The sequence below is a fragment of the Thermobia domestica genome, chromosome 12 (assembly GCF_964235325.1).
Source record: "Thermobia domestica chromosome 12, izTheDome1.hap1.1, whole genome shotgun sequence".
In the NCBI taxonomy this organism is placed as follows: Eukaryota; Metazoa; Arthropoda; class Insecta; order Zygentoma; family Lepismatidae; genus Thermobia; species Thermobia domestica.
In genome coordinates, this window is record NC_137465.1 from 40,739,187 (window position 1) to 40,752,682 (window position 13,496).

At 38.1% G+C, this 13,496-nt stretch overlaps 1 protein-coding gene across 1 annotated transcript in view; it reads left to right on the top strand.

Annotated features, from left to right (window-relative positions):
* The first annotated feature begins 5,585 nt into the window (after positions 1-5,585).
* Aldh (Aldehyde dehydrogenase) overlaps positions 5,586-13,496 on the top strand; it is a 102,282-nt gene continuing 94,371 nt past the window's right edge. Inside the window, exon 1 of the mRNA XM_081733631.1 lies at positions 5,586-5,818. Coding sequence (XP_081589757.1) covers positions 5,702-5,818 — 117 coding nt within the window. The 5' untranslated portion in view covers positions 5,586-5,701. The remainder of the gene's footprint in view (positions 5,819-13,496) is intronic.

The window sequence follows — 13,496 nt, forward strand, 5'->3', positions numbered from 1 at the left end:
GCGACCGATTCGATCTGTTAACTGCTCTATGAGTCACCGATTCGTTCATTCTAAGATAATGGAAGAAGATAAGGTTCTCCCTTCTTCAACTTGTTTCATGCTAATGTGATTTAGAACCTAACAAAATGTACTATGAAAAATTTCGCTCTACCTGAATTTAATACGTGAGAATACTCTCATTACATTAACAATCTTTTATACGTTTTTCCTAATATTATATTTTTGAATTAATTTCTATGAATACATTGACTCTGTCAAGGAGAAAACTAACTAAATACATTTAGAGTATGATTCTTTATTATCTTATTATTATGCCTTTGTCTATGATTCTAATATAATTAAAAATTTCATGTTAAAATGATACAGAGCATAAGTTTAGATTGAATATGTTTATGGCATAAGAAAGAAATCAGAAAGAGGTAGGGGAGCCCGGAGAAAATTTTCTATGGAGGGGCATCTCCATGGTTGCTGTATCACGTCTGGTATATCTGGTATTTAATATACGTGGTTTGCTATATTACGTATACATTTTTGTGAGTCAGGGGAACGACCCCTGTCTTCCCATTGGGTGCCCAAGGAAAAAAGGTGTTCACCACTTGAGGATATCAAAGAAATCTAAAATACGGTGTATTTGAAGAAATTATTACACAAGTTACAAACCTCTCGCAGGACTTAACAGTTCGTCTAGTTATAAGGGATTATTTCAGATTGCTACACGACAAGCTTTTATGTATAAGTCAAAACAAGGGAGGGAAGGCAAATTAAGCAATTAGTTTACGTTTTAGTAGCTTACAATAGGGGGGAAGGTAGTTTAAAGAGTTTGTTTACCTTTTGGATTGTTTAGAGTGAACTGCATTGTAATTGGTGGGATTGATTGAGAATAGCCAACAGATGTAAGGGATCTCAAAAGCTGTCTTTTATCATTGCCATTTTTTTTTTTTAAATTTTATTCATAGAGTCTTAGGAAATCTAAAAAGTAGATAGTTGGCGAAACTGTTATCACGTTTAAGTTTTTCAAAATAAAATATATTACTGTGCTTAGTGTGTGATTAGATTTGAATCAAATTAAATACAGAAAACAGAGGTTTTGAAGAAAGGGGATATTACAACTGGATTTTCAATAATTACATAGGAATATACTTTTCATGGAAATATCCTTGCTGTCTCGTTAAGTTATTTGATATGTTTTATGTCAAATTTAACTCAAAATTAAAATAAGTTTTATTTGCACTCACAGTAGAGGAAAAATATATTTGACGAACAGTATCACTGGCACGTACATATTTCATACCAAGGTTGTTCGGGAGCTAATAACGCCAGAGGCAAACATATTTTACGAGATGGAATCATATCATCTTCCACCATCTCAGTATAAATGAATCGGTCGCTCATAGGACAGATAACAGTTCCTGTCGCTAATAGGACTGTCGCTTCTGGGAGTAATTCTATGAACCGGGGGTCGCAAATCAATAGTTTCTGAGTAATTTGCACATGTGCGATTTCTTTGAAATTTGCCGGCTAACGAGAGGTGCGCGAGAAAGTTTTACCCTGACCACTTCCACATATCGTAGAGTGATGAATTCTTACATGTGTAATCCTGCGTACCTATGTAGGTCATGTATTAGCGCACAGCTCATAACTCTGCATCACTGCTGTGTCATAGGTCCGAACGTGAAGTAAGGCGTAGTTGTCCAAAATCCAATACTGCACGCCAGAAAGCAGCGTTTCAACATCGCAGAAGTACTTGCTCCTAGGAAATGATTGCATGGTTGGGAAGAGGTGGAATGAAAATGGTGTGCGGTCAAGAGAAAACGCGAACTATGACAAATTTCATACCCGGATCGTGCATCTGTCTGGCCAACATTCGAGTAGTGAACGGGGGGGGGGTTGTTTTCCAGGAGGCGGAAACCTTTTGTCAGCACGTCACGCTCTGGGATTTCACAAAGTCCCGCAACGCATGCAGCAGTGAGGCATAGTATATCCTGGTAATTGTGGTACCCTTTGCCTGGAAAGCAAATAGTAATACCCTATGCTGATCCCAAATAAAAGTGATAATCACTTTGGTCGCTCAGAGTTGAACATGGACTTCCTTTGGTGCTGGTTTGACTAGGTTTTCTCTGGTTTTCTTCACTCCCACCAAGTGAAGGCCGGAATGATACCTTCTAGAAGGCCAGGGCCAGTTCCTTCCCAAAACCTAAACCCACCTACAAGACCGATGTGACCTAGGAGTTGAAGGTTCGAACCCTTCCTTGAGTCATTATCTTGCATAATTGCATAAATAAATAAATAACAATCGAATACATCGCTTTAACAACTCAAAACAAAACGTACCATCACCCAAGGAAGTCCGTGTTCAATTCTGAGCGATCGGAATGATTGTCACGTTTATTTGGGATCAGTATGGGGTATTACTATTTGCCTTCTAGGCAAAGGGTACCACAGTTACCAGGATATACTATGCCTCACTGCTGCATGCGTTGCGGGATTCTGTGAAATCCCTGAGCGTAGCATGCTGGCAAAATATGACCGCCTCCTATAAAACAACGCACTCGTTCACTGCTCAAATGTTGGCCAGATAGATGCACGACCCTGATATGAAATTGTCATAGTTCGTGTTTTCTTTTGACCTCACACCATCTTCATTCCACCTCTTCCCAACCATGCAGTCATTTCCTAGGAGCAAGTACTTCTGCGATGTTGCCACGCTGCTTTCTGAGGTGCAACTACAGCTACTAATGGATTTTGGACTACTACAGCTTACTTTACACTCAGACCTATAACACAACAACGGTGCAGAGTTGCGAGCTAAAGCCTATGACAAACGTCTTGGCATTTCAGCTAAACGAATAAAACGCAAGCTCTGGTGCGACATTGCCAAGTGGTAAAGGGGTGTGGCTATGGCTAAGCAGACAAACTACAGCGCGATCAGGTGACAGGGGATAGACGTGGATATGTACAAAATAAACGTGGCAATACCGCTGGCTTCTCATTTGCTAGCAGCATTTAAAGGGAATTTGGAGCGCCGCCTTCAAATGCCAAGATGTTTATCACGCTGTTTAGTTTTTATGTTCCTAATTTAAAAATTTATTCTGGTTTCGACAAGCAGCAATAAGATTTGGATTTCATATGTTCCATGAATTCAGCCTAAGGCATTGATTGCATAGTTGACACTTCCTAGCCTTTATCCATGAAGTATTCATCAAACTGGAATTTCGTCGGTATCACGACTTGCAAAAGTTTTAGTATGTTTGGAGCACTAGCACTTCCAGGGGAAAATATCCATTTTTTCTCTACTGATACAATTTTGTCAACTCTCCATACATGATTTCACCATCAAACTCAATATTGAGATCATGAAAAAAAAAAAAAAACTGACATTAAGTGTCAGATTTTAATTTGTAATAGCCGGACAATTTCCTCAAATACCTGATGTCCGATTCAAAACTGGACGGGTGACAATCCATCCGGGCTCAATTCCCAGTGGAAGAGGATTGAAAATTGCATCGCATTACGGTGGCTTGGATTCCACCTTAAACTGTAAAGACTGTCTCATTTAGCAACGGTGCTTGCAATGGACGCTAACACTAATACAGTGAAACCTGCCTTTAGCGGAATCGAGCGGGACTGGCAAAAATATCCGTTTAAGTCAGGTTTCCGCTTAATGGAGGTAGAAGTTTCCTTTTTTTCTTTTTTTTTTTTTAAAAAAAGTAGATGCTTATAATGGACATACTGAGAAAATGTTCTACGTGCCTTTTTCAATTACAACATTTCTTTCTTCTACGAATTAATACACAGAAAGTTTAAAATTAATACAAAATATGCTATGCACATGCTTTCTTTATTTTTTCCAGTAGTCAAACAGAGTTTTCTGTATACATTGCTGCTTGGCTGCTCTACTTTTCGCACACACTTTAGCCTGAGAAATTGCACTAAGTAAATCAGAGTCATTTTTTCGTAAGGCAAATTGTTGTAGTTCCTTTAAACTTCTCAGAGCATCTTGATACGTCTCTTTTCTACACTTTTCTTCGAACTCGGTACCGTATTCCTCTTCTTCTTTCACCTCGTCTTCTCCTTTCCGACTTTCCGTATGATTCTTGATTAAGGTGAGGGGATTAAAGAAACATTGTGGGGGTAAATATGAGTAGTGGTTCGGGAAGGTCAACAATGCCCAAAAAGATTTAACAAAAGAACGAAGAATTTATCGCAGACATACAATGTATACATATTTACCCTCTCATAGAATGTCTAAACATTTTCTAAACGCTGTAGTCCGGAACTCAGAATTTTCCGTTAAAGGTTTCTTTTGCTTTCCGTTGTCCGCATAATAAAGTTTCCCCTTAATGAAAGGACTTTTACACGTTTTGTACTCCAAAATTCATGGGACCGTGAAATATTTCCGTTTAAGACAGTTTTCCGTTTAATAAAGGGTCCGTTGAAGGCAGGTTTTACTGTATAAGCAACCAACCAAAGAGCCTTTTAACACTGCGTTGGTCGCGCCCTCCACATTTACGTGAGTGGTCGCGCGTTCTACTATTGTAGAACATCAGTATTTTTCTATAACAATGTGATTTTTTAGCGATATTCGGTCTTGAGTATGTTAGTTATAGTATTATACACGTTTTAAAATATTTTAAAATTATTTTCTTTGATTAATACAAGAACATTAGCAGAAATAAACATTTGGTATATCGTATTTAATATATGACAATGTTGAACTGAAAATTGAGCAAGTGTTTTGGTATAAGTGTTCATATAACAGCATAAATCTTATTTATTATACATTGTACAGATAGGTTCTACATTCTTCTCTCTACCGATATAAAACGCACGAGTATCGAGAGAAGGTGGTGCAGCAAGATCCATGACTTCAATACTGGCTTGTACTGGTATGTTTTCTTCTTCTTCTTCTTCTTCTTCCGGTATATTGCTCGTACATCTTCGGTATTACTGCACTCAACTTTTTCTTCATCAAAATCTTCCTCGACCTCCTACATGTCTTCAATCCCAAATGCACTTTCACAGCCTCTTTCTGCCTCTACTAACTAAAGACGCACTTGTTCTATGTCATACACTGACATTTCATATATAACAAGCACGTATTCCACAAAAATAACGTGAAAATGTAAAACGAAATAAATCACTAATACGAAACAAACTTGTACTACAATAGTCGCGCGATCTACAATAGTAGAACACTTATAAAATCATGGAACAAATCTGAGCAGGTGCAAGAACAAGCACTGAAAATTGACTCGAATGTACAGAGGGTTTTCGGAGAAAGATACATAACCGCTTAAGGTCGAGCGTGTTGCCAATTGCTCAAGATTCTAAAAATAAAACACCTGTTCTACAATAGTAGAACGCGCGACCACTGCAGTGTTAATACTGCTTATAACAACTCAAAACAAAAGACAACAATTTTACAAATAATTCAGAGACTAATTATGTGCTAAATTATACTTTATTAATTTTCAACTACGCTCCAATGATATTCAGCAATTTTATCCATTTTACGTGCTATGTAGTAACTTCTATACAGTATAGTTGGCAACACTATGATACAGCGACAAAGCAACAGAAGCAAGCGCTCCCTAGCGCAGAATCCCAGTGGTCGCTGGCGAAGAGCTGACTGGTGTCAGTTACGGACGTGTGTTGTTGAAGTGTATTGTAGTGCAGTGAGAAGTAAAAAGGACCAGTAAAAATGCTACGTTATCTTACGAAAAGTGGAGTGTCAGCTCTTAAACAGGCTCAAAAATCATTCCTATCTACAGCAGCATTGCCAGCACCAAATACAAACCCGGAAATTCTGTACACTGGGGTAAGTGAAGCTTTACAATATTTCTCTTTAGTTATCCGGTTGTTTAATCCTGTCTCTCGGCTGCTTTTCAAGGTTACACACACCCGTCTATACTACATTACGCCAAACACGAAATACTGGGCTTGAATCGTGTGTTCTGAGCAACGCAATTTGTTCACGTTCACATATTCACGTTGTCATTAAAGTTAATTAATAGTAAGACAGACATTCTTTAATGCTGTTTAATATTTTACAATATTGATGTCAAAGATGTTAGTTAAATAAACAACACTGTTAATCAACACTGATTTAAAAATGCTAAATCATTGCTTATCATTGGAAAACAGGCATCGTAAATACACAGGACCATTCCATCGATTCGCGAGCTCAAGCATGTGTGTAACCGAAATTTTCAGATCGGCGATAGTGATATACTACTATCAGCGTACTTTATAACTATATAATCGTAATAATACTTCACAAAATGATTTTTCACCAGTGGTGGCGATCTATCGTGAAGGACGGGGGCCTAGGCCCCTGGTTTCTGAATGACAAAAATAATTTAAGTATTATTTATATATTTTTGAAAACTTATACTAAGCCTTGCCTTTTATTCTTGGAACATTATATAGGCCTATTCCTAGTTCTGCTAACGAAGTGCGCAAACAAATTAAAATGATTTGCGTAAACTTATGATATACCTATCAAGTGGGTTCTGGCTGGACCTTCCCTCATTTTTTACCTTCTAGCTCCGCCACTGTTGTCACCTCTAAAAAAATTCCTATATGAATCCTATATGAATTAGATATGTAGTAACTTCTTACTTTATCTGAAGGACCATCTCTTTTCTTCTATGGATTAGCTATTTTCGCCCACGACAAATCATACTGTTTGTGAAATAGGTGTAAAGAGTTTCCATGTGGAAATGCATATATAACTTGCTACCGTGAGATTTTCTGTAGTGGGTGATACACATTTAAACATACCTGTATGTTTCTCCATTTACAGAATTTCAGGCTGTCATGGTTCCAGGGGTGGTTCGGGGAAATTTCCTGCGCCCCGTGCTACTTTCCCCTACGTATTGAAATCGTCAGTTAAGGTGATAGATTAATTTTCGTAAATATAAGAAGATTAAAGTAACTATGATGGTAAACTCTTCGTCGATCATTGCTTCGATTTTGATTTTTTTTTTTTTTTTTTTTTTTTTTGCATTAGTGTATTCTGATGTGGCTTAAGTTTTTAGCACATTTTTGACTCTTGGGTAACGTGTAAAAGTAATCGAAAACTAACGACATTAGTATCCATACTTTCCGGAAGGGAGCACGGTGGATCAGTGATAAAGCGCTTACCTCTGGTTCGTCGAGTTTCTTGGTATGATCTCCGGCCAAGTAAGTTTGTGGTGAACAACATCGTATCGGTAGGTTTTATCGCTTACTCCCATTTCCTCTCACATTTTCATTTTACCAATTCTTCTGTCTTTCACTTTCGCTCCTTAGTGTAGAAGGCATAAGCTTATTCGTGATACGTTAAAACTTATTTCATTTTCATAGCTTTCGGAGTCACTGAATTGAATAGTGATATCCCCGTTGCCGTTTAAGACTAAGCTCAACATTCCCTGCAAGAGGGTAGCAGTCAGAATGACCGATATTAGTGTCCAGTCCATAATTTTCGTTGAGATTGGTAATGATATTCTTCCAGGGGCGCACCCAGAAAGTTTCATTGGGAGGGGTTGAAGCTTTTGGGTGTTGATTCAATTCTAGGAGCCACTAGGGTCTTCATCTATGCAGTGTTTCTTCCAGTCATGTTTTTTTTTGGGAGGGTGGAACTGCCCCCGGAGACCAAAATAATACGACTATAATATAATAATAAATAGAATAGTACCGTAAAACGGGGCTACTTTGACATTTAGGGTTACTTTGACATAGAGCGGGGCTACTTTGACAGATGAGCAATTCGTGCTTCCTATGAGAATTGTTGCATATACTTTCATAGATAAAGGCTGATATGGTGTCCACGGTGCGAATCGCCGAGGGGATGAGGGATTTATCCCATTGTATTTCTACCCCCTCTCAATATCCTTCATGTCCCCCAATATATAATATAAGGACTTCTAGATCCGCCATTGTTTTTCCCCCCAAAAATGAATAATCTAATTCGCACTCCGACGATATAGAGGGTGGATTCAATGTGTCCTGTGCAAAAACTGGCTGTGTGGGTTTTGTAATGGTGGATCAAAAAATTCTCAATATCCTTGTTACCAGTGTGATGTTGATGACTAAGGTTTTTCTTTCCATTGTTACATGTAAAGATAACATACCGGTACATATGTAATTATGTTAATAGTAAAGTAAAGTAAGAAAAAATAAAGTAGAGTAAAAAATAAAGTAACAATGTAAGGTAAAGCACCGTGTATGTTCAAAGTAAAAGATGTTAAAAGGAAAGGTTTAGAAAAACTTGTATAATGATGTATCACAATAAAATGAAGATTTCGTGCTTATCAAGTATACAGCATACCGTATCTTACACATGACCAAAACAGTGTTTTATACACTTTACATAAATTCCTTGTCAAAATAACTCCATACGTTGAGTAACTTTGACCCTGTGCAGCAAATACATAAGATGTCAAAGTAGCCCCAACCCCGGGGCTACTTTGACCGGTATTTCTTAATTTCTTCCCGCCAAAACTTACCTGTAGAGACTTAGGTTTAGTAGTGGATGTGATAGCCTAGATACCTATTGTTATGATGAGAATAGTATCATTCATTGGTTGCAGAAAGTGTCCCGTGTACACATCTAAACTACTCCAAAACCTGTCAAAGTAGCCCCGTTTTACGGTACCAGCAGTGCTCCTCGGAATACTAGGTATGCCCCCCGGAACATTTTTTTCTGAAAGAACGACTGCATGTATGTGGTATTGAACGGAATTATTTTGCATCCGACTTCCACCTATATTTTCAGAAAAAAAATATACAAGTCGATTTTTTTAAAGATAATAGGACAGATGACATATAAGATCAAATTTTTATTCTACATCAATCATTTCCTTGTTAAACAAGTAGACCTATAGTTTTATTGAGAAAGTGCACAAATGTATGTTGAAATAGGAAGCTTTTGGGCACGTCCGACCCGGTGAACCCTTCCCATGGATGCGCCCCTATATTCTTCAGATGTTTAATATGCCTGACCAGGGTGTAACATAAATGCATGTCCAAAAGTGACGAGATGATTGCGGACGTCTAAATAAGTAAAAATGTTTCTATAATCATGTGCCCGATCCCGCTTCTTTTCGGAGATAGTGTGTTCAAATGCCGAGTCCCTCCAATGGCTCACTATGGGAAAGTGAATGGAAATATTCAATATTACAGGAATAATACAATCAAGTGGAATTATGCCTTTTCAAATACATGTACAGGGTATTGGGTTGTCAGTGTTGCCAATCTGGTGCAAAGTGTTATGTTTTCAAATAGCACTAGGTACTGTACCAACACATTAGCATACGATTGCTGACATCAAAACGTTCCTAAACATGGGGCAGATTCCGCTTAGTTTTCGAAAGACAAGGCGTCCAAGTGTAAAGTCAATTAACGACGCACATTAGGGAACAACGTTTCATATATTACAACTCTTGCATAAAAGTGTTATTGTGTTGTTACAAATGAATGCGCATGAGAATAACTTACGTAAAGAGTTACAAAGTAATTTAATGTTAAAAGCTACAAACTAATGTTATTGGGTAACAATGTAACCCCCACTTCGTGTGAACGTCGAGTGCTATTTGAAAACATAACACTTTGTACTAGGTTGGCAACACTGGCAACCCAATAACCTTACATGTTGATTAGTTTCATTCTGTGTGTTATTGTAAATGTATTTTCACAGGCATAGTTCCAGTAGATTTCATTATTCCTGTAATATTGAATATTTCCATTCCTTTTAAATAGCTAGCCATTGGAGGGACTCGACATTTGAACACCCTGTATCTCAGAAACGAAGCGGCATCAGACCCATGTTTATAGGAACACTTTTACTTATTTGGATGTCAGCAACCACCTCGTCACTTTTGGCCATGCATTTATGTTACACCCTGTATATAATGTACTATCTGGAATCCAGATAGAGGATATAAACTCTTGTGATTTCTTGAATCTGTTGCAGGTTAAAAAGTTACGCCTACTGAGGGAATCTATTACCGCTCAGCTGGACGGTAAAACCCGAACTTCCTTATGTTGTTTGCACCGTTTTTTGGGCTCATACTCGTAGATTTCATGCTATTACAGACAGAATCGGTCGGTGCGGAGGCTAGTTTCGAGTTTTAATTGCACCGTGATTAATCTATTCTTGCAAAAGGATCGACGACTAGAACTACAATTAGGCCCGTATCCAGGGGGTCTAGGGGGCCAGGCCCCCCTAAATTTTGGCTGCCCCCCCTAAAATTTTCACGGTAGACTGGCAAATTAACTATAATATGGTTGCGTCGGCCCCCCCTAACTTCATCCGCCTCCCCCTACATTTTGAGCCTGGTTACAGGCCTGACTACAATACAAGTCTGAAGTGGAGATGTAAGTCTGCACATAGTTGGTAGTTTATGGTTATTAGTATTGTGATCTATGTTTAGGCAGACAATAAATTCTTTTCTGTGAGTAAACGCCGGTAACACTCTGTACAACTTACGTCACGCCGCTTACTTTTATACAGGGTGTTTCAAAACACCGACGGCGTTTGGGAGGTGATTCCTGACACAGAGATAAGACAAAAAGTATAATTCGACGACCTGGGTGCAGAAATAATTCACTTCAAAGTTATAGCCTGCCGAAAACCTAAAAAAAGAAAAAAAAAGTTTTAAAGGTCTATAGCTCCAATACTATGGGACTATCTTAGGCGGGTGAAGACTTTACTTAGGAACTAGTATGTATGTGCGCTATCCAAAAAATACAAGTTTCAGAATCCTGCGGTACTTCCGCTACAATGTTGATAGAGATAGTTGGTGAGTACTTCACATTCGTAGCCAACCTCCCTCTATAAAAGTTGTTGCGTGAGTACCGCACTGTTCTGAAACATGGGGTGAATGTGCCAGTGCTCAGCCTCCTACCTCAAATTTTAAGTTTGAATGTCATTTTTTATTTTAATTTTGAACAGAATGAGACTTCTTCATGATATATGTATTCATTATTTAGTCTAGTTTACAATGAAAGGAATGTTTTTAATGTCATTTTTAGGATTTTAACAATATTTATAAATTTCCTAAAAATGCCGAAAAATACCAGTACTCAGCCACTACATTCTAGAACTCAGCCATTAACAAACCTAAAGTCAGCCAACAAAATTCGAAACTAATAATAAAAACAGATGTAATATCATAGAGCGTTTTTTATTTTGGTACATGACACTACAAATATAACAGATTACGTTATAATTGTTTAACAAAAAAACACAGTATTTATTTCTCGGAAAAACAGGAACAAAATTGTATTGAGCGGACCCTTCGTAAAAATAAAGCAACAATGAAGCTAAAACATTTCAAATAGAACTAAAGTTGTTAGATCATAGCCAAATTTCATGACCAGTATATCACAATATTATTTGATCCCTCCAGTTAAAAGTTAGAAAACGCAAAAAGAAAAAAAAAAACCTCTCTTCAATTGCTATCTTCCGTTCTAAGATCTTAGCTATCATTATATTTCTCCATTCAACTGACGATATGGCACTTGGTAATTTATTTTGCTCCGTTTCCTCTTTGAAGTCTTCGCAATTGGTCCTGGCGAAAATAAATTATTTATCAAAATTTGGTGAGACTTGTCTACTGTTATTTGAACTCTTTTCGGGAGCTTTATCTATGACTGTGTTCTCAATATTAACGTTGGCGCTTTTAACTTGAAGTAATGTGCCATCTTTCAAAACATCGTACCATCTTCCATTACATTATAGACCAATATTTCAGTACGATCTGCTTGACAATGAAATAGAGAAGGAATCTGCGAGGAAATCAACTCGAAGATGAGCAGAGTTGAAATTCGGCGCTGCTTTTCTTTGATGTTACTAACAATTGATAAATTCCCCATTCTTTCAATAGAATTATTATGAATCAAAGCTTCCTCCTCGATATCACTTAACACTGTTTCAACATCTACACCTTTCTCTGCCAGTTTTTCTCTTACATATGAAATCACTGACTGAGCTGATTGAAAGTGTTGTGAATTAATGTCAGCCGATACACTGCAATCTTTTTCGAAACGTCTTTTCACTAAGCTATTTTTAATGCATTTAGAGTAGTCTACAGCATTTGCATTGAAAGGGCACAAGCCACATTTCCTGAAACCATTTCTAATTGAATCAGAGAGAAAAGAACGTTAGTAATACCGTTGACAAGAGTGAAGTGAAGTGAGATTTTGTTACACACTTATTTATGTTTTTGGGTTGGCTTTGCCAATCATGAACTGTCTTCTTCCATTCTATCTTGAGGGATTTGAAGACACTAACATCTGCTGGCTGAAGAATGTGTATTGTATTAGGTGGTAAGGCATATAGAATTATTCAGTTTTCGATGAAAAACACATTAAGTTCCATAGTTGGATGTGTGCGATGCCCTTCAGCAAATAAAATTATTGGTCTTTTAACGTTTTCTTCCAGCCATTTGTTTATACCATTTACAATATACTCATAAAAAGTATCAATCCTCATCCAGGCCTGTTTCTGATCTTCCCCAAAACCAGACCTTCTGCATACTTTCTACGATGTCACGCGGTGGTCTAACATACGGGGAAAATAACCATTGGAAATACAGTTTCGCCGTTTGCAGAGAAAACTAGAACAGTGATTGTTTCTTTGTCAATTGCAAGTTGGACTTCATAAACATTTTTCAAACCTTTCGATGCTATAACTTGACCAGTTTCGAGGCAAAGGTTAAAACTAGCTTCATCACGATTAAAGATTCGGGTTGGATCTTGAAGAATATCGGATGCGTTGGAGATACTCCTAGAGTTCTTTCAAAGGTGCATTTCGCCAGCCCCCCACCTTGGAATTTCGAAACAAAACCTATGGCAATCGCTTGTGCTACGTTTGTGCCGGAATGTACCGCAAAAATTTTCGTTTGTACCACTTCCGGTACGAAGTTATAAGGGTTTTAAAGTGGGGGGCTGGAGAAACGGCAGCCTCCAAACTAGGAATTTCGAAACAAAAACTATGGCATTCGTTTGTGCTACGTTTGTGCCGGAATGTACCGCAAAAATTTTCGTTTGTACCACTTCCGGGACGAAGTTATAAGGGTTTTAAAGTGGGGGGGGCTGGAGAAGCGGCAGCCTCCAAACTTGGAATTTCGAAACAAAACCTATACCAATCGTTTGTGCTACGTTTGTGCCGTAATGTACCGCAAAAAATTTCGTTTGTACCACTTCCGGTACGAAGTTATAAGGGTTTCAAAGTGGGGGGGCTGGAGAAACGGCTGCCTCCTACCTTGGGATTTCGAAACAAAACCTATGCCATTCGTGTGTGCTACGTTTGTGCCGGAATGTGCCGGAAAAATTTTCGTTTGTACCACTTCCGGTACGAAGTTATAATAGTTTTAAAGTGGGGGGGCTGGGAAAACGGCAGCCCCCTACCTTGGAATTTCGAACCGAAACCTATGCCAATCGTTTGTGCTACGTTTGTGCCGGTATGTACCGCAAAAATTTTCGTTTGTACCACTTCCGGTACGAAGTTA